Source organism: Mandrillus leucophaeus, unplaced genomic scaffold, assembly GCF_000951045.1.
Source record: "Mandrillus leucophaeus isolate KB7577 unplaced genomic scaffold, Mleu.le_1.0 Scaffold107, whole genome shotgun sequence".
Taxonomy (NCBI): domain Eukaryota; kingdom Metazoa; phylum Chordata; class Mammalia; order Primates; family Cercopithecidae; genus Mandrillus; species Mandrillus leucophaeus.
This window is the reverse complement of record NW_012098876.1, coordinates 3588339-3615809: the sequence shown is the minus strand read 5'-3', so window position 1 is coordinate 3615809 and position 27471 is coordinate 3588339. Positions and strand designations below refer to the sequence as shown.

Genomic DNA, 27471 nt, shown 5'->3' with positions numbered 1-27471 from the left:
AAAACTTAGAGGGAATGAGTTATTAATGTGTTATAAATGCACCGTAAAGAAAAGACTTCTGCCACTGTTTGTGAATTTTTGTGTGTTTGAAAACATTTCCAAGGTCATGTTTATAAGGGCAGGACTTGAAAACAGTGATTTTACTATGGAATTCTGGCATTCTCTAAACAGGACTTCTTTGTGAACATCCTTGATCTTGATATTTTTTGTCTCTTCAAGATGAGCTATCAGTTCACCTATTTTTGTTTTCCTTCTGCTGAGCAATACTGTTCCTGGGCTCTTTTGTTAAGTCACAATAAACTAGGCAAGCAACCAGCAGGTCCTTGACACAAAGTCCTTTATTGATCTGGAAACCACACTGTGCTAACCTCACCTTAAAATCCTATAGCATAAAACTCTGGTTCCTCAAAAACAGCCAAAGTATTAACACCAAAACACTAGACATCCTTGTTTTCAGTGCATATTTGACAATTTAGCAAAGGTAATTCTTTATGGAAAAAAAAAAGTTTTCCTTTTAGTTTTAAACTTTTATATCCAACATCTTCCAGGTCTCTCTTGAAGATAAATGTTTTGCCCTGTTGTGCCAAAGAGCACAAAAATACGGTCAGGCCAATGTCATGATTGTAGGGTTGGAGCTGCAAATTTATAAGACTCTATGATGCTCCTTAAATTATATTATAATATGAAAGTATTTTATAATAAGAGACGCAGGAATTGTGTGTCAGAAAGTTGTGAGAATTATGATGCCTGAAGTTATATATGTGACCGATGAAAGGCTTTTGATTTGTTAGGAATTTGCTCATTCATTCACTTGCTCATTGACTCATTCATTCAATGGCTAGTATGAGCCAGAATGTGTGGTAAGATGATATAGTTACAAACAAAACCATCCAGTTCTTTATGATCTTGGCAATTACAGCCTCTTAGGGTAAAATACAATAATCATATAAACAAAATAATCCACAAATTGTGGCCACTACAATGAAGAACATTAACAGCATGTGGTGATAGACACTAATGGAGGAGAAGAATTCAGCTCCTGTACAATCCTGGGGAGTGAGTGCTCCAGTCAAAAGCAACAGAAGGTGCAAAAGCCTCAATGTGGCCAAAATATAGTAAGGGAGTAGAAGAGTAGCATGGAAATTGATGTAAACATTGTGAAGCTCTACGTAACACATGGTTAGGTGATGTTGCCTGTCCTGCACTGTTCTACATGATACCTTCCCCAATGTCTCCACTTTGGTCTAGATTAGATGTCCCCATTAATTGCTTGAATTCACCCTTTACTTACCTGTCCCCAAATATTTGTTCATACTTGAATGCTATTGCCCCCTCATGTCTAAATGTTGTCATTCTGCTAAGCAAAATGCAAAAAAATAGAGAAAAAGAGTATACATTGTGTGATTCCATTAATGGAAGATTCTAGAAAATGCCAAATTCATCTGTAATGACAGATGCCTGGTTACCGGGGGTGTGTGTATGGAAGTGGCTGCAAAGAGATGCAAATGGAATTTGGGGGATGATGAAAGAGTTCTGTGTCTTGATCGTTATGGTGGTTATACAGGTGGATTATCTGTCGAAACTCAACAAATTGTACACTGAAATCGCATTTATCATATGCAAATTATACCTTAAATAAGTTGATTAAAAAGTTATAGAATAAGAAAAACAATAAAAAAGCTTAAGTTCATTTTCTCCATTATCTCTGTAGTAAGAAATAAGCTTTCTTTCTATCATCATGTCGTGTGCTATTCATGTGTTACAGGTTTTTGTATTTGTAATAAGCATACCACATAGAGCCCTCAATGAGTGTCACGATGTTAAAGTGGCTGTTTCTCCATTGGGTTTGCATATTACCTTATGAGAGAAACCATGTCTCATTTGTATTTTCCTCCCCGCCCCCAACACCTAGCTGAGAATAGATAAAAGAACCTCACTGAGCATTTGGTAAATCAACAGCAATATTTTTATATTTACATCCTGCCTGGTTCCCAAAAAGGATGAACAGGAAAAAAATTTATTTCCAAGAGTTGATGAATGAATAGATTGTTCTTGGCACTGGAGACCACATCCTGTCTCCATGTGTAAAAATTGGGGGCAGAAAGGGGTTTTTGACCCACCTTCACACCATGAGTGTGAAACTCATGTTTACTGACTGATTTAATGAAATGCTTGTGATGGTTTCTTTGTTCTCCAGTAGGTAAATGCTATACAGACCCTCTGCATTATCCTTCTTAATAGTCCATTATTCCTCTTTAGGGAATTCAGTGGTAGAATCAGCGTTGTCAAGCTGCAAGGAGGGGACATGAAAGTGTTATAGGAAGGCGACTCTTATGCCCCATTATTACATCGAGTGAAGGAAAATCGAAGGAGCATAGTAGTCTATTGCATAACTGCCGCTCTTGGGTTGTTATGAGGAGAACTGTGTAAATCAGTTCTTGTGTGCTTATCCTTGAGAAATTCTTTTTCCCCTTCCCTCATAGCTATTCTCTGCAATTTTTGGTGTTCTCAACTGGCCGATTACCTGGAATATTAGCTTTTCGAAATATGACACAGAAGTTCACCAATTCCTTCCAACTCATAACACTTTAAAATTGCAATTCCAAATTATTCCTGTAAAAATAGCTGATCTTTATGACTCCTAGGGGATTTCTCATTTTAATCTGAAACCTTCAGAAATGGTTCCGTTTTGTGAAAATGATGGGGGAATGTCTGCCCTTAGCAGTTTTTGTGTTCAAGGGCAAATCAACCTCTGTGCTTGCTAAGTTTAATTTTCCGAGGGTTATGAGACTTTAATTTGATTCTTTATCCAGTGTGCATAAAATGTTCACTGGAATTTGCATAATACACTTATTGTACAATCATTCTTCACATTGGTTACCTGCTTCCTCAGATGAACATTACTTTTTTAAAGAGATGAATTAATGTAGGGCCAATTTGAACTTAGTAACTAAACAGAATTAAGTATATCTCTGAAGAACAAACATAAAAGAGACAGGGAAGTAGAGCAGATACTTGTTCTGAAATAGGTTATTATGAGAAAATAGCCCTAGTACTGTATTTTTCAATATTCATTTAGTACATATAAACAGGAGAAGAATTGCTGTCTTTAAAAATATAAAGATTTGTTATGTGAAGAAAGGAATACATTTGTCTGGTTTCTCTTAGAATGTATTTAAAACAAATGAATTAAATTAAGGTGCTAAATTTCAGCACAGTCTAAAAAGATGAGGGAGTTGGAGAGAGAAAATGCCTTTGGCATTAGGCCAGGTGCTTTAAATACACGTAAATTTATTCAATGCCCAGAACAACGTAGAATTTAGGTAGTGTTATTATTACCCTTATTCTGGGTTGAGTGTTCTGTGCCGGAGGACTCATTGCTATCAAATAGTGGAGCTAGTATTTGAATCTAGACTGCATGAAGGCAACATCTGTGCCTTTCAATTACAACAGTATTCTATGAAATACACTTCTCTCTCATGGACCTCCTTGGAAGACTGTGTACTCCCTAATATTAGAATTGTCCGGGAGGAGTTTGGAGGAGTGTTTGGCAAAGAGATTGTAGGAAGATTTGAAGATCCAATAGAGGTTGAAGAAGATGACTTTTAAGATTCCCATTCTCCCTGTAGTTTTATGAGAGTAGCAGGTGCAATCTTGACTTGATGAGTGGCTTGTTGCAGTCCAGGGAGTCTCAATCTTTAACATGAATATGGCTTTCTTGGGGATCTTGTCAAAATGTACAGCCTGATTCAGTAGACCTGGTGTAGGCCTGAAATTGTGCACTTCTAACAAGCTCCCAAGTGATGCCAACATTGCTTTTCCGCAGATCACATCTGAGCAGCAAAGTAGAAAACTTCTCAGGTGAGGTGCTTTTGATTTCTGCTTGCAGAGCCATTTTCCTAGTGATTCAGGTCTTGACAGTAGTTAGGACAAGTATATAAAAACATCCTAAACTAAACAATTCTCTAAACTGTATGCAAACCAGCATGTTCTAGGATACTAAAACACTATTTTCCTTATACAATTAGGATACTGCCTAGAGAGATTTCCTCTGTAAGTCATGAACCTCTAGCAATTTAAAGGGATACAAAAGAGCTGATACCATCAGCAAGCATACTAATTTACAAATTACAGCAAAATTTTCTTGGGGACAACATGTCTTTGTTGAAAAAAAAATTCTACTTTCAACTTATAAATAAATATGTAATCATGGTACAATTACAAGACTATTCAAACTTTTGATATCCTTTTTGAATCACAGATCTCCAATTTTGTCTCATAAGGTTCTAATATATTTCCAAAAATCCTTTGAGATGGATCCAACTTAATTACAATGAAAAGAAAAACGGGCTTTCAATCCCTTGTATTTCAGGAGTTGGGTGTTTGAATTTGATTTAACTGGCTTCTTATATCTTTGGCTTGCGATGCATGAAAGTCTTTTTTTAAAAAAAGATCTTTGAATGAAACAAAAAAACTTAGGAAAAATCATTCTCTAAAGTCTAGGAGGCTTTGAAAGCATTGCCTATTTCCATTTCATTAATTTTAAAAATCTTTCCAAATCTTGGAATAAAATCAGTTTTGCAAGTTAAGAAACATTTAGCTAAGGCAAACTGTATAGTTCAGAAATCTTTCAGAAAGAGTTAGGCAAGTGGAATGCTGAAAATATTAGATTGATGGGATTATAGAGATCCATATTTATCGACCAAGAAAAGCAGTTGCATGTGTTGCTTAGGGAAAAATCAGATGTTAAAATTATATGTATAATCTGATATCATTTTGCCTAAAATAAAGGAAAACAATTTTATTAACAATTTATTATCTTTGGATGATGACATCATAGCTAATTTCTCTTTGTATTGGCTTAATTTCTATAATAAAAGTATATAACTTTTAAAATTAGAAGAAATAAACCATTTTCTTATTTTAAAAATTTTAATTTTTATGAGTACACGGAATTAAATATTTAATTTAATTATATTTATGAGGTACAGGAGATATTTTGTGTATATTTATGTGTATATTTATGAGGTACGGGAGATATTTTGTTACAAGTACATAACAAACTTTTGTTACAGGTATGTAATTCTTAATAATCACTTCATGGAAAATGAGGTGTCCATGCCTTCAAGCATTTATCCTTTGTTTTACGAGACATCCAATTATATTCTTTTAGTTATTTAAAAATGTACAATTAAATTATTTTGACTATAATCACCCTGTTGTGCTATCAAATATTAGATATTATTCATTCTTTCAAATTATTTTTTGTACCCATTAACCATCCTCACCTCCCGTTAACCCCTGCTCAGTTCTCAGCCCCTAGTAACCATCCTTCTACTCTCTTTCTCCATGTGTTCAATTGTTTTGATTTTTAGATCCGACAAATAAGTGAGAACATACAATGTCTGTCTTTCTGTTCCTGGCTTATTTCATTTAATATAGTGACCTCCAGTTTCATCCATGTTATTGCAAATGACAGGATCTCATTCTCTTTTATGGTTGAATAGTACTCCATTGTGTATAAGTACCACATTTTCTTTATCCATTCATCCATTGATGGACATTGAGGTTGCTTCCAAATCTTGGCTATTGTAAACAGTGCTGTAACAAACATGAGAGTGCAGGTATCTCTTCAATATATTGATTTTCCTTCTTTTGGGCATATATTCACCAATGGTATTTCTGGATCATATGGTAGCTCTATTTTTAGTTTTTTTGAGAAATCCAAACTGTTCTCCATAGCGGTTGTACTAATTTATATTCCCTCCAACAGTATACAAGGGTTCCCTTTTCTCTACAACCTCTCCAACATCTGTTATTGCCTGTCTTTTGGATAAAAGTCATTTTAACTGGGCTGAGATGATATCTCTTTATAGTTTTGATTTGCATTTATCTGATGATGATCAGTGATATTGAGCACCTTTACATATGCCTGTTTGCCATTTATATGTCTCCCTTTGAGAAATTTCTATTAAAATATTTTGCCCATTTTTAGTTGGATTATTATATTTTTTTCCTATACAGTTGTTTGACTTCTTTATATTTTCTGGTTATCAATTCCTTGCCAGATGGGTAGTTTGCAAATATTTTCTCTCATTCTGTGGGTTGATTCTTTACTTTGTTCATTGTTTTCCCTCACTGTGTGGAAGCTTTTTAACTTGATGAGATCCCATCTGTCCATTTTTGCTTTGGTTGCCTGTGCTTCTTCAGTGTTTTATTTTAGTAGTTTCATATTTTGAGGTCTTAGATTTAAGTCTTTAATCCATTTTATATGGTTTTTGTATATGGTGAAAGATAGGGGTCAAGTCTCATTCTTCTTCATATGGATATCCAGTTTTCCCAGTACCATTTATTTGAAGAGACTGTCCATTCTTCAATGTGTGACTTTGGCACCTTTGTAAAAAATGAGTTCACTGTAGGTATGTAGATTTGCTTCTAGATTTTCTATTATGTTCCATTGGTCTATGTGTCTGTTTTGATGCCAGTACCATCTGTTTTGGTTACTATAGCTCTGTAGTATAATTTGAAGTCAGGTAATGTGATTCCTTCAGTTTTGTTCTTTTTACTCAGAATAGCTTTGGCTATTCAGGGTCTTTGTGATTCTGTAGAAATTTTAGAATTATTTTTACTATTTCTGTGAAGAATGTCATTGGTATATTGATAGGGATTGCATTGAATCTGTAGATTGTTTTGGGTAGTATGCACATTTTTAACAACATTGCTATCCAATATCCAATCTATGAACATGGAATATTTTTTCAATTTTTTGTGTCCTCTTCAATTTCTTTTATCAATATTTTACAGTTTTAATTATAGAGATATTTTGCTTCTTTGGTTAATTCCTAGGTATTTAATTTTATTTTTGGTTACAGTAAGTGGAATTACTTTTTAAATTTCTTTTTCAAATTGTTCACTGTTGGCATATAGAAATGCTACTAATTTTTGTATGTTGATCTTGTATCCTTCAACTTTACTGAATTTTTTTATCAGTTCTAATAGTTTTTTTTTTGATAGATTCTTTAAGTCTTTTTCAAATATAAGATTGTATCATCTGCAAACAGGGATAATTTGACTTCTTCCTTTCTCGTTTGCATGCCCTTTATTTCTTCCTTTTCTGACTACTCTAACTAGAATTTCCAGTACTATGTTAAATAACAGTGGTAAAAGTGGATATCCTTGTCATGTTCTTATAGTAAAGAGTTTCCGTTTTTCCCCATTCAATATGTACTAGTTGTGGGTCTGTCAAATATGGCTTTTATTATGTTGAGATATCTTCTGTGTATACCTAGTTTTTTGAGGGTTTTTAGTATGAAGAGATGTTCATATCAAATGCTTTATCAGCATCAATCAAAATGATCATAGTGTTGTTGTCCTTCATTTCATTGATATGTTGTATCACATTGATTGATTTGTGAATGTTGAATCATTCTTGCCTCCAAGATATAAATCCCACATGGTCATGATGAATGATCTTTTCAATGTATTGTTCAATTCAGTTTACTACTATTTTGTTCAGGATTTTTGTGGCAATATTAGTCAGAGATATTGGCCTGTAGTTTTCTTTTACTGATGTATCTTTTTTCTGGTTTTGGTGTCAGGATAATACTAGTCTCATAGAATGAATTTGAAATTATTTCCTCCTCCTCTATTTTTCAGAATTGTTAGAGGATTGGTATTAATTCTTCTTAAATGTTTGATAGAATTCAGCTGTGAATCTGTTGGGTCCTGGGCTTTTCCTTACTGAGAGACTGTTTATTATGGATTCAATCTCCTTGTTAGTTATTGGTCTGTGTAGTCTTTGGATTTCTTTATAATTCAATCTTGGTGGTTTGTACATATCTAGGAATTTATTAATTTCCCCTTGATTTGCCAGTTTATTGGCATATAGTTGCTCATAGTAGCCATTAATGATCCTTTAAATGTCTGTGATATAAGTTGTAAGATCTCTTTATTCTTTTTTAGTTTTTATTTTGATATGGAGTCTTGTTCTGTCACCCAGGCTGGAGTGCAGTGGCACAATCTCAGTTTACTGCAACCTCCACCTCCCAGGTTCGAGTGATTCTCCCACCTCAGCCTCCCGAGTAGCTGGGATTACAGGTGCTTGCCACCATGTTTGGCTAATTTTTGTGTTTTTAGTGGAGATGGGGTTTCACCATGTTGGCCAGGCTGATCTCAATCTCCCAACCTCTGGTAATTCACCTCGGCCTCCCAAAGTTCTGGGACTGCAGTCAAGAGCCACCACACCCAGCCTCCTTTTTCCATCTCTTATTTATTTATTTAGGTTTTCTTCCTTTTTTTCTTCATTAGTCTGGCTAAAAGTTTGTCAATTTTGTTTATCTTTTCAAAAACAAATGTTTCATCGATCTTTTGTATTTTTTCTTCATTTCAAATCATTTATTTCTACTCTGATCCTTATTACTTTTTTCCTACTAATTTTGTGTGTAAATTGTGCTTGCATTTTTTTGTTCTTTAAGATGCATCCTTAGGTTATTTATTTGATTTTTTTGTTATTTCTTAATGTAGGCACTTATAGCTATAAACTTCCCTCTGAGTACTGCTTTTGCTGTATTACATAGGTTTTGATATGCTATGTTTCCATTATCATTTGTTTCAATAAATGTTTAATTTTTTTTCTTAACTTCTTTATTGAACCACTGGTTATTCAGGAGAATATTGTTTAATTTCCATATATTCGTATAGTTTCCAAAATCCCTATTAATTTCTAGTTTTATTCCATTGTGGTCAGAGAAAGATGCTTGGTATATTTCAATTTTTTTGAATGTTTTAAGACTTGTTTTGTGACCTAACATACCGTCTGCCCTTCAGCATGATTGATAGGCTGAGAAGAATGTGGATTCTGTAGTGGTTGATGACACATTCTATTAATATTCATTAGAACCATTTGTTCTGTACTGCAGATTGAGTCTGATGTTTTTTTGTTGAGTTTCCATCTGGGAGATCTGTCCAATGCTGAAAGTGGGATATTGATGTCTTAACTATTATTGTATCAAGGTCTACCTTTCTCTTTAGCTCTAATATTATTTGCTTTATATATCAGGGTGCTCCAGGGTTCAGTGCATATATATTTACAATTGTTATGTTCTGTTGCTGGATTCACCCCTTTATCGTTATGTAAGGACCTTCTTTGTCTCTCCTTCCAACTTTTGTCTTGAAATCCATTTTTTTCTTATATAAGTGTAGATACACCTGCTGTTCTTTGGTTTTCATTGTCATGGAACATCTTTTTTTCCCATCCCTTTATTTTCAGTCTGTGGGTCTTTATATGTGAAGTGGGTTTCTTGTAGGCAACAGATCATAGAATCTTATTTTTTCATCCATTTAGCCACTCTATATCTTTTGATTAGAGAGTTAGTCCATTTACAATCAGTGTTATTATTGATAGGTAGGGACTTACTCTTTCCATTTTGTTATTTGTTTTCTGGTTGTTTTGCAGTCTTCTCTTCCTTCTTCCCTTCCTTTCAGTCTTCCTTTTAGTGAAGGTGATTTTCTCTGATAGTATGACTTAATTTCTTGCTTTTTATTTTTTGTGTATCCATTGTGTGTTTTTTTGATTTGAGGTTACAGTGAGGCTTTAAAATACTATCTTATAACCTATTATTTTAAACTGATGATAACTTAACACTGATTGCATAAGAAAACACATACACACGCATGAAAATTAATAAAAACCCTATACTTTAACTTCATCTCCCTGCTTTTTAACTTTTTGCTATTTCTCTTTATGTCTTATTGTACTGTCTATGTCTTGAAATGCAATTGTATCTATTAATTTTGATTGGTTCATCATGTAGCCTTTATACTTAAGAGTAATTTACACACCACAATTACAGTGTTATACAATTCTGTGTTTTTCTGTTATTCTTGCTCATTAACATCTTCTTCTTTCAGACTGAAGAACACCCGTTAGCATTTCTTGTAGGGCAGGTCTGGTGTTGATAAAATCCATCAGCTTTTTTTAAATCTAGAAAGGTCTTTCTTTTTCTCATGGAAGGATGTCTTTGTCAGATATACTACTCAAGGGTAAAGGTTTTTTTTTTTTCTTTCAGTTCTTTAAATATGTCATGCCACTTTCTCCTGGTCTATAAGGTTTCTACTGAAAAGTCTGTTATCAGATGTATTAGAGCTCTATTGTACATTATCTTTTTTTCCTCTTACTACTTTTAGGATCCTTTCTTTATCTTTGACTTTTGGAGGTTTGATTATTAGATGCCTTGAGGTAGTCTTCTTTGGGTTAAACCTGGTTGGTGTTCTATAACTTTCTTGTGCTTGAATGTTGGTACCTTTCTATAGGTTTGGGAAGTTCTCTGATATTCTCCCTTTTCATAAACTTTCTACACATATCTCTTTCTCTACCTCATTTTTTAAGGCAAATAACTCTTATATTTGCCCTTTTGATATACTTTCTGGATCTTGTCAGCCTGCTTCATTGCTTTTTACTCTTTTATGTCTCCTCTGATTGTGTGTTTTCAAATAGACTTTCTTCAAGCTCACTGATTCTTCTCTTGATCAATTTTATTATTAAGTGACTCTGATGCATTATTCAGTATGTCATTTCCATTTTTAAACTCTAGAATTTCTGCTTGATTCTTTTAAATTATTTCAACTTCTTAAATTTTTTCAATAGAATTCTGAAGTTTTTTGTCTGTATTATCTTTAATTTTTAAAAATGTCCTCAAACAGCTATTTTGAATTCTCTGTGAAAGGTCAGATGTCTCTGTTTCTCCAGGATTAGTCCTTTGTGCATTATTTAGTTCATTTGGTCAGGTCATGTCTTCTTGGATGATCTTGATGCTTGTAGATATTCATAGGTGTCTGGACATTGAAGAGTTAGGTATTTACTATTGTGTTCATGGACTGGGCTTGTTTGTGCCCATCCTTCTTGAGAAGACTTTCCAGGTATTTGAAGGGACTTGAGCCCTCAGCCCAATATTTCTGTGGTTTTTGCAGACTCATAGAGGTACCACCTTGGTGGTCTTGGATAAGATCTGGAAGAATTCTCTGGATTATCAGGCAGAGACTCTTGTCCTTTTCCTTTACTTTCTCCCAAACAAATGGAGTCTCTGTCTTTACACTGAGCCACCTGAAACTGGAGGTGTGGTGACACACTGGGATTGACCCAGTCAGGTTCCTGTGGCTGCCATCAATGTGACTAATGGATCAGACCTGAAACCTTCATAGCACTGAGTCTTCCCCAAGGCCCACTCTAACCACTAGCTGTTTATCACCTATGTTTATGCAAAACCCTAGGCCTCTACAATTAACAGGTGGCAAATCCAGCCACATTTGTGTCCCTACCTTCAGGATGGCAGGTTTCCCCAGGCCCCACATGGGTCCAGAGATACTGTCTGGGAGCCAGGGATTGTAGTCAAAAACCTTAAACATTTGACTGATGCTCTTTTACACCCCAGCTAAGCTGACACTCAGTTCAAAATATAAAGTTCTTCCTACTCTTCCCCTTTCCACAGACAGAGGAGCCTCTTCCTGTGGCCACTGCCACCACTGGCCTATTGAGGGGTTCTGCCAGGTCACTGCCCATGTTCCCTTAAAGCCCCAGTGGCTCTTCAGTCAGATTGTGGTAAACGCTTCCAAGCATGAGACTCACCATTCTGGGAAGTTGAATATCCTCTGGTCCAGGGCAGGTCCAGAAATGCTGTCTACTAGCCTAGTCCTAGACTTAGTGACCCCAAAAGCCTGCTTTTTGCTCTACCCCACTGTGGCTGAACTGGTACCTAAGACACATGACAAAGTCTGCTTTACTTTTCCTTCCTGTACATCTCAGAGCCCAAGGCCCATAGCATACAACCTGGGTTTTGCTGCTGGTTATTCAGGGCCCAAAGGCTCTTTAGTCAGCAGGTTATGAATCCTGCCAGGACTAGGTCCTTCCATTCAATGCTGTGTCTAGAAATGTCATCTGAGAGCTAGGGTCTGGAATGGGAGGCTCATTATTCTGCCCATTGCCCTATTCTGCTATGGCTGAGCTGGTATTCAAGGCACAAGGCTCCTTTTTACTCTTTGTTCTTCATGCCTTAAGCAGAAGGAAGGAGACACTTTCATTGCTGTGAGCTGCACTACCTAAGGCTAAGGGAGGGATGGCACAAGCATTCCTTTAGCTGCCTGGGCTGGTGTCTCCCTAGGTCTCATGCCATGGCACCCTAGTCGTCTGGCTCTGAGCCCAGCCCAACACTTGGAGTTGCATACGAGTTGCAGTCCTTGTGCCCTTGACTGCCTTTCAGAGTTTACCTAGGTCCCAAGAGCACTTTGGCCTGTGATGGCAAAGCTTGCCAAGAAACTTGAGTATCAGCGGATGAGACGGATGATTCTCCTCTGGCTAGGTCTGGTCCAAATGCTCCCTCTGTGTGTGGTTGTTGGCTGAGCCCAGTACAGCTTTACTCTCCACTGTGGCAGGAGAGTAAAGCTGTTGAGTGTGAATATGGATTAAAGTACCTGGGAAGAGGTAGGGGGCTTGTCCTCCAGTTGATACACTGAAGTCATTACCTCTATTCCTTGTATGGAGGAATAGTCTAGTGTTCTACCCATCTGTAAGTCTAGATAGAGCAAGTGGGAGGGAAGAATGGGGCAGCCAGGAATGAAATTTTAGTTAGGTTTGCCTATCCTAAATTGGGGCTGGAGATTGTAGAGCTGTAATTAAAGTGTTCAGTTATAGCTGACTTATAATTATAAATTCAATGGAATTGTTTTATTAATATGCTGGGTTTGCTCATGTAGTCACCATTACAACTTGTGCCTCCTGTTGTTTTGATGTCAGAGACACACAGGACCAATAGCTCAAACAAGACATACATTTTATTTGTATACTTGAACACTGCCTGTTAGCAAAGCAAAGCTTTGCTACATGGTTCACAGAGGTTAATCTGCCCATTTACTGCCAAATACACTGCTCCCTTAATCTGTGTAATAGTATAATAAAATAATCGTTGATCCTTGGCAAATCAGTAAGTTTCTTTAATCTCAATAAAGCATAGGGGCTGCACTAAGCCCGTAAATAATGATTCTGATACTAATTTTGACTTTATTCAGTATAAAGAAGCAATTTCTCTCATTTAAAAATCAACTGAACATGGTGAAGAGGAAAGTGAGTTTTGGGATTTAAATTTGTGTTTAGTTTAATAAGATTTTTTGTGTAACATAAATGGAAAGAGAAAGTGTTCAATTTTCAAGTGGCATACTACTAAATACTTTGCTCTCTAATTTGTCTGTCTTTGTAATTGTTTTATTCTGCTAGGAAATACCATTTGGGACCTATTCCTTTTCCCCAGTCCTTATTTTTGTCATTCGTGTGCAAAATATATTGAGTTTTCCCCCACCTGGAAGAAACAGTTGCCATTTTAAAATACTAGCACTTTTTTTTCCCACAATTTATATGGTAGTGAGTACTCTCTATATCTTGTACTTAATTTCAAACAAACTGAGAGAAAGGCTAATTCATAATATATACATAAATTTAGAATATGGATAATTTTACCATCATGGCACTTGTTGAACGGAACCTGGCTCAGTTGTCCAGCTCTGTTGACCAGAGCTGTACACCCTAAGTCATACATACTATACAGTATAAAATTAGTTCAATAATGTGAAGATAATTGTGTCTATATGCCATTTAAACATAGACTCCACTGCATTTAAATCGATTCATCAACTCTACTAGACCATAAACTCTTTGTCAAGAAAAGTCATGTTAGAGTTTTTGTTTTCCTTATAGCATCTGGCACTATCTTCCTTGTATGTGGTAGATGTTTAGTAAATTTAATAATATAATAATAATAACGAAAGATCACACTGTGGTTCAAACATGTCACTAATAATAGGCAGTTTCCTGTTCCAAAAGCTGATGTCTTGTTTTAGTATTTCTGGCACCAAAATTTCAGAATGCTTAGGCAATTAAACTGGAACATGAGGGGAGTCCAGTGGAGCAACCTGTTTTCTGTACAGTGGATATTGTTACCCGTCTTATTTTCCTCTGTTTGCTAAGTGCCTGAGGCTGCAACTCTCTCTGCTCAGGCAGTCCATATGTGGTTTCTTTTCTGTATCAACTCCATGCATTTTATATTTTTAAGACATTTGAAAGCATAGGTGATTCAGATTATAATGGCTTGGAATTTTTCTCACAGTATGCTCTGTTGTCTCTGGCTTTTGCTTTTCAGCAGAAACTATCTTTTGCCTTTATTTTTTCACAAATCTAAGGTAGACCACGTGGCTATCATGTTGGTTCCCCTGTGGTATCCTGGCTTTACTATAATGATCACTTACAGTAAATGGATACAAAAGAAGACACTGAAGAAATTAGTAGGTTTTCCTGTTTTAAGTAGAAAAGTTGCAATAAATATATCAGTGCTGTTGTTTCATTATCTTCTGTGACCACATAGTGCAAAGAACTAGGAAATCCGATAAGGAAGGATAGTCAACAATAACTGAATAGTTTAGGGATACAGTAGAAATCCAGAAGAAATACAGAGGCATGGAGGCAGTCTAAGTGCCACCAGACTTCCAGGCAGCCTGCAAACCACCCCTGTCTCCCTGCAACTCAGTCATCCTATTCTGAGCTCAGACAACAGCCACAGAATATTGCTAAGCCCAAATAGAAGGTGGAGAAGGATTTATGGAAAGGTGATTCATTGTTAACATCTTCAACTGTTAAACTTAAGTAGAATTTCAGCTGAATGTATATACAATTCTTAGCCAAAATGTTTGCTTATTCTGTTTAGAAGTCACATTTGACTCACGGCTGGATTGTCTTTGAAAGAATTTGGGTGCTACACCAAGCCATCTGTGTTTCAAGGGAGCTTTTATGACAGTCATTCTGAAGAGGAAGAACAATACAAATGTTGTGAAATTTAGTGTGCAGTTACACTCTGAGAGCAAGTCTCCTTGGCTCACTGTTGACGACACTGCAAACCTAAAGCAGGAGTTCTAGTTTTATCATTACTTCCCCGCAATCCACCCCAATGCACACATAAAGAACAATCCCAATGTTGGTACATAAATAAGCAGTTTAAATAGAGAACTTAAGGAGCACACACCAATGCAGAAGTATAAAATAAACTTTTGAAGATGGTAAAGAAACATTTAATGAAATTTCAAATGGATTGTCACACAGTGGTTCAACTGAATGGCAAAGGTCTCAGGGAAGATGCTGCCAGTAAGTGCACTAAAGGAAACAATATAAGAACCATCTGGACACGACTATTCTTTGTAGAATTCCATGATAGATAGATAGATAGATAGATAGATAGATAGATAGATACACACACACACACTCACACACATGCATACACTTTTTTCTCTAAAGTCACCAGGCTTGTAGTGCAATAAAAATAGCAAAACTCTAAATTAACACGCAGAGTTTAAAACATTTCAGGAAAGCATTGATTATATCTGCCAATGGAATGAGTGTATTTGGCAAATGACCTAATTATCACAGAGTTGGTTCTTTCTCACTGCTCTACTTCCCGCTAATTGCAGAACTGCTGGCCTTCTCCCCCTGACAAGGAAGAAAAACAAGGACAGGGGTGTGTGGAGAAAACAGTGACATTCAGTTTTAATTCATTTGAACCTGCTGCCAAGCTTAATTATGTAATTGAGAGAGTGAGACGGGTGGGCTTACAGCCACTTGGGCCAGAGTTTCTGATGATTAGCATTTGCCAGTGTTGTGCTGAGGATTTTAGCAGTTACCATAAAGCATTATTAGCTGAAGCTGAACTAATCTCCCCTTACCCTTCTCCTCACCAGATGTAGGTACAGAGGTTGCTGTTCCCAGACTTGATTATTTGTCATTAAGGAAAACAAATTGAAAGCAAATTGAAGTGGCTTTATTCCTTGCTAAATGCATCATTATTCTTTAGGGGCAGTCTCCTATTTCATTTTGTTTTCTTCTGATTGTGATGTAGTATCTGCTGTCATGTAAAACTCAGTAATGCAATGCTTATTTCTAGAATGGGAGTATTTTTCAGGGTTACTTGAGACATTTTTACATAAACTTCCATTGTAACTAGTAAAAGTAAGTATATATGAAAAACACATAATTCAGTGAAATATTTCTGTTGTGGTGGCTTATCCCCTGTTTGTAATTTTATTTATGAAGTCTTTATTTTCCTTGGCTTGGAGCCATCAATACAGATATTTTGTACAAAAGGGCCAACCTCTCTCTCCTTGCTGACAGAATGACTCTTTATAAGTATCCTTTTCTCCAAGTTTAGCTAGAACATCCCTGATTCAGAGAAAGCTCAGGATGTCTCATACCCTCACAGAAATGTCCTCTGTTCAGATTGGAATTTAGTCCTGGTGGTCAGCATCTTGATTTTGTACTATCCTGTGTACCATGTGGGATTGGAAAGGAAGAGCGGAAGCCAGAGAGAAGCCACGCTAGAGTAAAGGGTGGGAGTCATAAAATAAGGGGCTGCCTGCTGGGTGGCAGCATGGCTGAAACAGAACCTTGACCACTTAGCATCGTGTGCTCTTTATAGCCCAACAGTATTAATAGACATTTTTATCAGTTAATCCCTGTCATAGTTCCATGAAATAAGTTAACATTTTTTAAACGTGCTTTCCATTTATTTTCACAAATATTTATTAAGCGTAGGCTGGATGTTAGATACGGTCCCAGTACCTGGGGCAATACAAAGAAACAACACCTGGTAATGGAGAGTACTCTTTTATCTTCCAGGTACAATGGGTGAAGGGGAGGATCCTTGTCTGGAGAAAGGCAACACTTTCATGAAGTTTCTAGATACGCCCACCCTTCTACCTTCTCAGGGATGTTATTCTATAAATTATCCACTTGTCCTCCTGAAGTTTTAATCTATTTTCTGCTTGATCTTTCCCATCAATATTCAACATTTAAAAATGCCAAGAACAGTATCTGTCCTATAGAAAGTGGTCAATAACTATTTGTTGAATAATTTACATGAATACTCAGCAGTTTCCTACCCTAGCTTCACGCTGGAATCAGGTCGCGCGCGCGCGCGCACACACACACAGCCATAGCATCTCCTGTCTTAAAGCAAACAAACAGAAACAGCTCAGTTGACCTTAGATCCCCTGCTAGCTAAATCTGTTTCTTAATTCCTTTTTCCCAGCCAAGATAACTGCAAAGAGGTCTGTAAATCCTCCTCCTCATCTTGCTCATACTCTTCAACTACTCCAGCAGGCTTCAATCCCCACCACTTGCCTAAAGCAAATCATGATAATGACATCATGTTTCTAAACACACTGGGCATCTTGAAGCTGTCTTGCTCAAACTCTCAGTAGCATTTCACATAATTTATCTCTCCCTCCTTCTCAGAATACGTTTTTACCTTGGATTTGAGATATTTGATTCCCTTTTCATTTCCTTCTTCCTCTCTGACTCTCCAGCTTTCTTTGCAGTCTTTTCTTCTTATGTAATGCTTAAATGCTGAAGTTGTTTGAGTTCTAATTCTGGATCTTTTTTTTTATACTTACTCTGGGCATTTTTGACTATTTCCTATAAATAACATCTATATCTTTGTGCTGTTGTCCTCCTGTATTTCCAATTTCATCTCCATTTCTGAGCACCCACCTAATATATCCAACTGTGATTTGACATTTCTATTGAAATATCTCCAACATTTCTGACTGAACATGTCTCAGGCCAATATTTTAATTTTCCTTTTCCCTTGCTGGTTCTTCCTTGAGTCTTCCCATTTCAGTAAATCACATATCCATTCACCCAGTGGCTTATGGCAAAAACAAAACCAACCAAACAAACAAAACTAGTAGTAATCTTTGTCTATGTCTTTATGTCTTCCTTCTTCCCAATTCAATCAATCCACTTACAAAGCCCCGTTAATTCTGCCTCCAAAATATAACTCAAACCATCCCTTTCACCCTATTTCATTGCCAGCAGCCATTCTTCTGGAATGTTGTAATAGCCCCTAAGTCATCTCCTGATTCCATTCTAGCTTCCCAGCTCCCCCACAACATTGCAATCTCAATTTAAAAATGCAGATCATTTCACACCACTGCTTCTTTAAAACTTTCAATAATGAACAATCAATAATTAAAATCTATATTATACGCTCTCATTTAACTTTCGAGGAAGACCTGCAATTTTGCAATTACATATTCATTTGTATGGTCATTTGTTCTCGTCCATCTCCCAACTCAACTATTAGTTGCATGAGTGGGAACTGAGGTTTTTTCCCACGACTATATACCCTTTGCTTAGCGCAGTGCCTGAATGAATAAATGAGCCTATGAATGGATGAGGAATACTGGCCAAAGTATAAGGTACAAGGTGGTTCCCATCTCAATCTCATCTTAACTCATCAACCACTTCACTGACAAAGTACTGATTATATAAGCTCAATTAAATCATCTTATATGGAATTGTTTTATTCCATGCCATTTAAGGAATTTTCAAGAATTGATTCCTTTCTCTGATAAGCTTCAGAGGCTAGTAGAAATAGTTTACAATGTGGGAATATAAAGCAATTCATAATATGGTGTATTTGAAAGGACACATGCAGACTTTACTTCAAATCCTGGATCTGCTCAATGAATGGCTTGTGATTCTAGTCCAGTTGGATCACCTTACCCGAGCGTCAGTTTCTTCATGTGTATAATGCACATGAAGCCAGTAGTACATGGTGTTATTATGACTTCACCAATGTGTCAACTACCCAGCACAGAAACTGGCACGTGAGAGATGATATCCGGATTATAGTTTTGCTTTCTTCTCCCCTTGACCCTATTTCTTGACTATAACTTCCTACTTTTTTTTTCTATCTTACTCATCTTAGTGGGTGGTAATACTTATATTACCCATTTAGTTTGACTTTGTAGGAAGAGAAGAATTAGCAGTACTTACAGAACAGGCTTCCTTTTGGATTAGAAATACAAACTTCACAGCTTCTCTGCCCAGCTTTTCAAGAGCACTTTATGGTACACTGCTGTGTAACAAGTTCATTTTAGGATAACATGCTGGGAGGGAGAAAAGGAAGATGAAATTCAGGGGAAAAAATTAAAAAGTTAATTAAAAGAAACAACTTGGTAATTGGATTCATCCTTGCACACTTCTTTGGTTGTTTTGGGGTGGGAGGAGGTGTCACAGTACATGATTAGGAGGTTTGCTTCAGTGGCTCACCTCAGAACTTCTAAATGAGACAAGTATAAGGATACAGATGATTCTCTGCCTGACAGATGAGAAGAAGTATAGGATACATATGGTGAGCTTTTTAAGCATGCCAAACAAAGCTGTCCTTATACTCACTCTTGAGAATTTATATTTCACAATATTCTTGGCAGTTGACATTGCTGTTAGGCTAAGCCTTGGACTATTAGCTAGCTTAAGGACATGCAAAATGGCCTTTTCATTGACTCTTTTACTATTTCTTTGCTTTCACCATGTATACACATCCACACAAGCACACAATCAGTATAGCATAGGGAATTTGTATACCCTTTTCAGACTGTACACTAGAAACAAATAAGCAGATAGTGGTTATTTTTAAAAGAAGCATGGATATTTATGTATTTAATCATTCTTTTTCACAGATCCTTAATAGTCAAAATAATTTAAGACGTTATCATTGAGACAGGATAATGGAGGAGCATGGGCTTAGTAATCAAATGGAACCAGGTTTTAAACCCTCTCATTCACAATATTTACTTATTCATGAAGTAGACATATATTTATTGAATGTCTACTGTGTGCCAAGCACTATTGCAGTTGCTGATAACCTTTTGCAAGTTATTATTATTGTTTTTGTTAACATCAATATTTGAAGTTTTGAAAACTAACTTTAGGGAGACAATTTTCTATATTTTCCAGCATTTTATGAAGAAAGAACACAGTTAGTCTATTATCTTACTCACCAAATTAGGTTAAATTGGGTTACTGATTGTACACTCAATCTCCAAAACAATGCGTAGAAAATAAGAGTTACTATTTTATGTCTAGAGATACTATGGAATATCTCTCAAAGCGTTAAGGACCACTAATCTAACAGCCTAATGTTCAACCAGGGTAATATGTCAGAAGAAACGAATGCAAGTCTATCTGTAAGCTTGTACTTCATCAGTTAAGATAGAGATTCAGCTTTTTGTGAATACTAACAAGGGGATTTTGTGTTTTCACAGGTTATGGTTTTGTAGATTTTGACAGTCCTGCAGCCGCACAGAAAGCGGTAGCATCTCTCAAGGCAAACGGCGTGCAGGCACAGATGGCTAAGGTAAGATTGATGTTTAGGGGTGTGTGTGTGTGTGTGTGTATGTGTGTGTGTGTGTATGTGTATGTGAGAGAGAGAGAGAGAGAGAAAGAGAGAGAAGGAGGAAGGAAGAAGGGGAGATGAAATGATTTTCCTTTGCTCTGAGCTCACTCAAACTTGGAGTTTGCAACAATTTGGTTTATATTTTCTTGTTGGGGAAAATAAGAAACTCCACATGAGGTTTGGCTTAGGAGAATCTGTCTGGCTTATTTCATTGTTTCTTTACGTATATTTATTATTGTATCTTTTGTTATGGTAACCTCATTAGAGATTTAAGGACACTTGTGAGTCTCTGTTCTGCTTGAGAAAGGTGGGGCATGTCAGTGTGTGTGTGTCTGGGACTTCTACTTGTAAACAGCAGAGTAGTAGAATGGAGTAGTAGAATTATCAGCAACTTGTGTTTGATAAACTGTGTGCTAAAAAATGTGTGTGTTTTCTTAGCTGGGGAGAGCTGATTGTTGAATGATGGGGTTGTCTGATCTGTGCAGGGAAATGAGCTTAATTGAAGTGTACTGTGTCTATATTGCTAGAATTTCACTTTGGCTTTTATATAGAGAGTTTTCTTAGATAATTTTGGATATTAATAATTTTCAATAATTAAGTGTTGTTAAATAGAATATGTATTTCAGAACCCTCTACGTGAAGCTGTCATATATTTTATTTTCTAAGAAAAGAAGTTAAATTATTTACAATCCTTTTGTATCCTGATTGCAGTGGTGGTTACAAGAATCTATACCTGATAAAGTAACATAGAACTATATGTACACATTGCGCCAGTGTCAGCTTCCTGGTTTCGATATTGCATAATTATATAAAATGTAAAATTTTTAGAAACCTCATGAAGGGAACATAGGATCTCTCTGTACTATCTTTGCAATGTCTTGTAAATCTATAATTATTTCTAGATAAAAACTCAAAACAATTGTTTGTAACATGGATGCTTGTTAGATGTCTGCTTTAAAATGATGACCATTTAGGATTTATTCACCTGCAACCTAAGTCTTCAAATATGCTTTCTGATTGATAATAGTGAACTTATTTATCTCCAGATTCTATAAATTTTATGTGAAATTGTCAACAGACCTTGAAATTCTAATCTAATATATTCATGCTGTGTTCATGTATACACTTAAACTTAACTATTCCCATAAGAGTTGAGTGACATAATGATAAAGTAGTCAAATTTTCAGTTATTTGGGTTTTATTGAGATTGCTAACATTATTTTATAACATTTTCCAATTTTGACCTCAAATAACTAGAGGTAAGATATTTGGTTTCTTCATCTTCGGTTGTCTTCTAGTAAACTGATACAGACCATATCTGTTAACCTTTTGTTGCGAGTCACTTCCCATATAGATTACTTTGGTGAACTCATTGTCCTTTATGACACGTGAATAGTTGTCCAAGGCAGTATAAATTTGAATTCTTTCAGCTGTGTAATGTATTCTTCATCAAGATTATGCCTGGAAGCTTTGGATTTTTTTTCATGAACTAAGATTGATGAAGTTAGTATATTTAATTAATAAGGAAATTATATACATGTCTTGGTTTAAAGATTACTTGGCAAAGAGTCAATGGCATTAAGTAGTGACTTCCTATACCCAGAAAACAAATGATGAAATGTAGCTGTTAGGTATATGTAAAATATATAACTTGAATTTGGACTGAAAGTAACACCTACTTCCAAGAAAATGAATATAAAATGCTTAACGAAAAAGTTGTTATTGAAATTTCTTGATCTATTCCATTGGTAAACTCCCAAATCTAGAAGTTAGCAGATTGTAGCACTTTAGAAGTAATGAAAACAGCATGCATAATCTCCACCATTTCGAATGTCCTCAGAAGATGTATAGTTAGTTGTTAGATAAAAACCACTGCCATCTTGTGTAACAGGAAAAGAAAATTGACATTGATTTTATAACTACTGAGGAACCATTATGAATATTTTTCCTAAGTTTCCCAGTATTTTGGTGCAGCAAGAATCCCTCTTTCTCCCTCTCTCTTACCTACCCCCACACACCCACTGACTCTTTCGTTCTCTCTCTCTAATCACTGACATCTCACCTAGTCAGAAGGCTATTTGATTTGGATAAATATTTTAAAGAGTTTCTAAAATGATTATTTTTCCTAGCCAGCATTTTGGCTGTTGGCTCGTGCCCACTGTACAAAAAAAGATATTCCAATTGGAATGTGTAAAGTCACTTTTATTTCTGTAGTTTGCTCAAAGATTTTACCTTATGAATTCTGCTGCCTGTGAAGTTAATTCTTATTCTCTTAGCTTCAGACTCGCATCTGCCTACTGGAAAACTTTCAGCAATGAATGACTCTGTAATTTAACTATCCATAAGAAAATAAATAGGCTCCCTTTGACAATGAAATGGGACAAGCTTGACCACCTGTATTAGCAGATTTCTCACTGAGCTATTGGATTTCATGGCATTTTCCTCCTTTGTCCTAGTGATAACTATTATTTATTATCATATAAACCTGCAGTCTGCAGGGTGTGTGAAACGTGCACTATATTTTTTGCCATTTAAGTATCTACTGAATCACCTCCAGCATCCTTGTTCTTATCAATATCCTACTATGTAGGTTGTGGTGTCACACTTTAATGACTCCAGGATTTTAAAATCAAAATATTACAAATACTCTACTTTCCCAGTACTAACCTTCAGCTAACATAAAACTCTCCATGTGAATTGTCTTATTTAGCTAGCTTATTCCAGTGTGTTCATATGGAAAATCCAAAATAGCAAGTCATCCAAGAAGTGGTAATTGATTAATAATGAATAACCATTAACGCAGATGAACATTTTTCTGTATATTTACTGTTCTGCCACAAAGGAGTGTTTTTGGTATCAAAAGACATGTTTCTTTTAGGAAATCAGATTCAGAATATTTTAGTAATACATAGTGGTTAGGAGCATACATTTGGAGGGAAGTAAACTTTGCCTTGAATCCTGACTGTAGTACCACCTGGCTGTGTGACCTTAGCTAAGTTATTTAAATATCTCTGAACTTCTCTAATAATAACTCTTAGGTTATAGAATTGCTGTGAGAATTTTGAAAAATACATTAAGTATTTAGCATAGAGCCTAGATCATAGTAAGAATTTAGTCAATGTTATTCAATAAATATTGTTATACATTAAATTCAAATTTGCTACTAAACCTTCTATAAATCCTAATACATGTTTTAAGTGTGTGTTATTCCAAATTAGTGTCTTTAAAATATATAATAAGTAGCATCAGTCAGCAAACATTTTTATTGCTTACTCTGTCTAGGCAGTGTACTGAGTATTGGAGAATGAAGATAGAATAAAAATTCTTTTTTTCTGAATGTTTAACATTTCTTGTATCTCCTGAATTGCTACAGCTTCAGACTAAGAATTTTGGCTGTTACTGTTTCTGGCAACTTCAGGATATAGAGAAAAAACTTATTGGCCAAGGAATATGTGTCTCTATAAGCATGAAAAAAAAGTGAAGAAATCCCTGCTAACAATAAGTTAACTTGCAGATATTTATTTTACTCATGTATGAAGAAAGCCATAGATAGACAGCGGAGGGCAATTCTTTGGGGTGCCATCAAGGATCAAGACAGCTCTCCCATCTTTTATCTCTGGCTTTTATGTTACACGTTTATAAGATGGCTTCTAAAGTTCCAACTCTTGTATCCACAGTGAATCCAGGAAAAAGAGAAAAAAGCAAATAGATGAAGGGGCAGTATGGCTGATTTCATCCTTTTAAAGGCTTTTCCAGAATCTCAACTCAGCAACTTGTGCTTACAACTCAAAAAGCCAAAACGGAGTCACATGGTTTCCCCCTTTCTTGTAAGAGAGTATGAAATGATGAGTGTTTTGACTTCTTTGCCTCTGCAGTAGAGAAAATTAAGAATAATCCATCCCCTTGGCTATCCAGCATCCATGATATCATTAAAGGTGGCATGCATAGATGCATTTTAGGTGGCATGCATTCTTTCCCAAAAGGAACCCACCTCAAACCTGTGATTGCATCTGGTGATTCCGCTATCTCCAACAGGCCCATGGCTCCTCCTCATAGCTCAGCAAGTCATAACTTTAAAAGAGAAGCTACCTGTCTGAATTCTCACAATGTAGAATGACCCAGAAGCAACAGGATACATGCATTTAAAGGAAAATGACTATTTAGGAAAGGAGAAAATGGGAAGCAAGCCTAAATTATTGATCTCAAATACATATCAAATCCTGCTAGGTGGAAATAGAATTCTTGCGTTGTCAGTGCAATAAGTTCCTTGGTTATCCAATCACATAACCCCTGATTCTGTCATAGAGAGAGATCTTACTTGCCCCTTATTCTATGTGGCCTTATTGGGTGCTCGCTAGAGAATTGTACAGCTTTAGAGGCTTTTCCTGGATATATTTAGAGACACTAGAATGGGTCTACATATTAAACAGTCATGAATTATTACCAGCCTGTCCTTGAGTAATCTCAGCCTTAACAGGTCTCTTTCTTACTTGCTTTCTGTAGATTCCAAATATGAGTAAACACAGTGCATCTTATTCTAGAGGAAAAGTCTGCAGAAAAGAAGTCACTTCCTCTCAGGGTCTTCAGATAAGACTTCATCAGATGTACTACCAGACTGCCATTACAGTTCCCAAAGGTGATTCGCTTCCAGTGGGATTTGTAGAGTAAATCTCAGTTAAGCAATCACAAAAGAGACTAAGTTTCCCAGAGGATGTCAAGTACCTTGACAGGCATAATATAAAAATATTATATCTACCATGATAGAAAACTAGATTGAGACCAGAGGAATGGACTTCTCTTATAAATCAATGACCTTGATAGCAGTTGTCTTTGAAAAAAGAAAAAAAAATCAGTGGATTTTTTAAATTGAAATTAAGAAGACGAAAAGTCAAAATCAAGGAATATACCAAAGCAAATATTTTAAATTCAAACACACACACATACACACACACAGAAGGAATTTACAAAATATATCACCACAGTGAAGCCATATCAGTTATATTCCAGTAGAAGAATTTTAGTTAATTAAGAAAGAGTGTATTCAATAGAATATTCTTGAACATTTTACAAAAGTACAACTATTGGCCTCATAATGTGGCTTATTGTCTACCAAAGCTACTCTTATGAATGCACAGAGATATGACAGACATTGTCAGTCACACTCCTGTAACATAAGATCGTATTAGTACTTTTTGTTTTTATCATTTATAGGTAAAGCAGAAGAAACAAGCTATTTGATATTTATTGGTCACTGCAGTGGGATGGAGCCTCCTGGTAAACATAGAGGCTTCTCAAGGACTCCTTATGTAGGAAGGAAAGAGGCATTGTTCCAGGGTAACTTGAGCAGGCGATTAGAGAGATGTTTCCTGAGACTGGGTGGGAAACAATCAATACTTTATATAGTAATGTACAAGGGCTATCTGGGGATACTAATGTTCCTAGAATAGTGTCCATGTCTTTTTGTTTGTTTGTTCTGCAATAAGATCAAAGGATCAGAGATCCCTATATGCTATCATTTGCTTGTATCCCATTTTTCCCCCATGGGGACAAGGGCTGTAGCCTCGAATTGAAGCAGGAATCTCTCATTCTCCTACTTTCTCAGCACGTTTATGTTGAACATCTACTATCCACAAGGATTATTCTACATGCTACCGCCATAGTACTGAGCCAAACAAAGTTTCATGAAGTTCACATAGGGGATTACAAAAAGTAGCTGTTATACAAAGAGATATAATTTATTAGATTTTAACAATAGGTTTGAAGACAATTAAAACCAGTTACAGTCACAAAATAGGAGATGGGGATGCTGGTTAAATAGGATATGGGGATGGTAGTATTTTAGGTACAGTGGTCAGGAAAAGCCTTTCAAATCATGTGACATTTGAACATATATCTAAAAGAAATGAGAGGAGAAAACTATACTTATATTTAAGCAATAGTTATGAAAAATTTCTATAGTAATTTAAAATAGATCAGACTCTTTAGTGAGATAGCATCTTTGGGTTTTACTATTGTCTATATCCTGCATCTTTATAATAATAGAAGAGTTGCATAAACTACCATCGTTTCCCTCCCTTTTGTGGGAGTTGTCTGGTTTCATCATCCTAATATTGCATTGTTTAGAATTTTTTTTTCGGTTTTTGTTTAAAGTCAAATTCTAATTGGTCAGTAAATTTTTATTTCAACACTTAAATTCTTCAAATGATGTTGTTCTATTGTTGTACGAGTGGGTGTGAGAACATGACAAGACCCCCTCTTCTACAGTTGTGGAACACACTTTAAATAACTGTGATTCCAAAGGAAAGCATTCTGATGTTGCTTTTCACATAGTTCATTACTCTTGAATGACTGATGCTGTGTAATGTAAACCTTGCTCTATCTCATTTCCTAAAATGATTGTTTGTATCATTTGCTCCTGTGGGATACATCTTCAATAGACAGATCTCCCTAAAAATATATAAGTATTATTTTTCTCATGATTGAAAATTTTAAAATTTTGTGGAAAAGAAATACTTATTGGCTGGTCTTTTATATGTCTATAAAATATTTGTGAATGTCTGCTTTGTTGGCTGTGTCAATTTGGCTCAATTTTTTTCCTGACCCAAATGCTGAATGAGGGGATTCTAAACTCAATATTGAAATTGTCAGGGTTGATCTTAATCCTATTCATTAATTATTTGAAGTTTTTGAAGCAGACTCATCTAAAGTTAAATATTTGTATTAGCTTATATCAAATGATTTCCATAATCTGCCTGTGGCTACTACCCTCTGCTTTTACAAGGACTCTACTGTGTCATCTTAAGTGAAACAGTGCATATGTATACTAGTAAAATTCTCTATTTTCCTAACACTGGACAAAAACAAAAATCAACAAAAGAATTGCCTCAGTGTCTTAAACTGGGATCCCTACCAGTTGACCAGGCACTTGCTTACTGAAGGATATGTGTGGAGTTCAAGTTCTTTTCAACCTATAAGAAATATTGGCCAGGCACAGTGGCTCACGCCTGTAATCCTAGCACTTTGGGAGGCTGCGGCAGGAGGATCACAAGGTCAGGATTTCAAGACCAGCCTGACCAACACAGTGAAACCCCATCTCTACTAAAAATACAAAAGAAAAAAAAAATTAGCTGGGCGTGGTGGCAGGTATCTGTAATCCCAGCTACTCGGGAGGCTGAGGCAGAAGAATCACTTGGACCCAGGAGGC

At 36.0% G+C, this 27471-nt stretch overlaps 1 protein-coding gene across 5 annotated transcripts in view; it reads left to right on the top strand.

Moving 5' to 3' along the window:
- RBMS3 (RNA binding motif, single stranded interacting protein 3) overlaps positions 1–27471 on the top strand; it is an 822470-nt gene that overhangs the window by 308364 nt on the left and 486635 nt on the right. For all 5 annotated transcript variants that reach the window (XM_011985518.1, XM_011985510.1, XM_011985488.1 and 2 more), the window contains exon 4: positions 20137–20228. In XM_011985518.1, coding sequence (XP_011840908.1) covers positions 20137–20228 — 92 coding nt within the window. The remainder of the gene's footprint in view (positions 1–20136; positions 20229–27471) is intronic.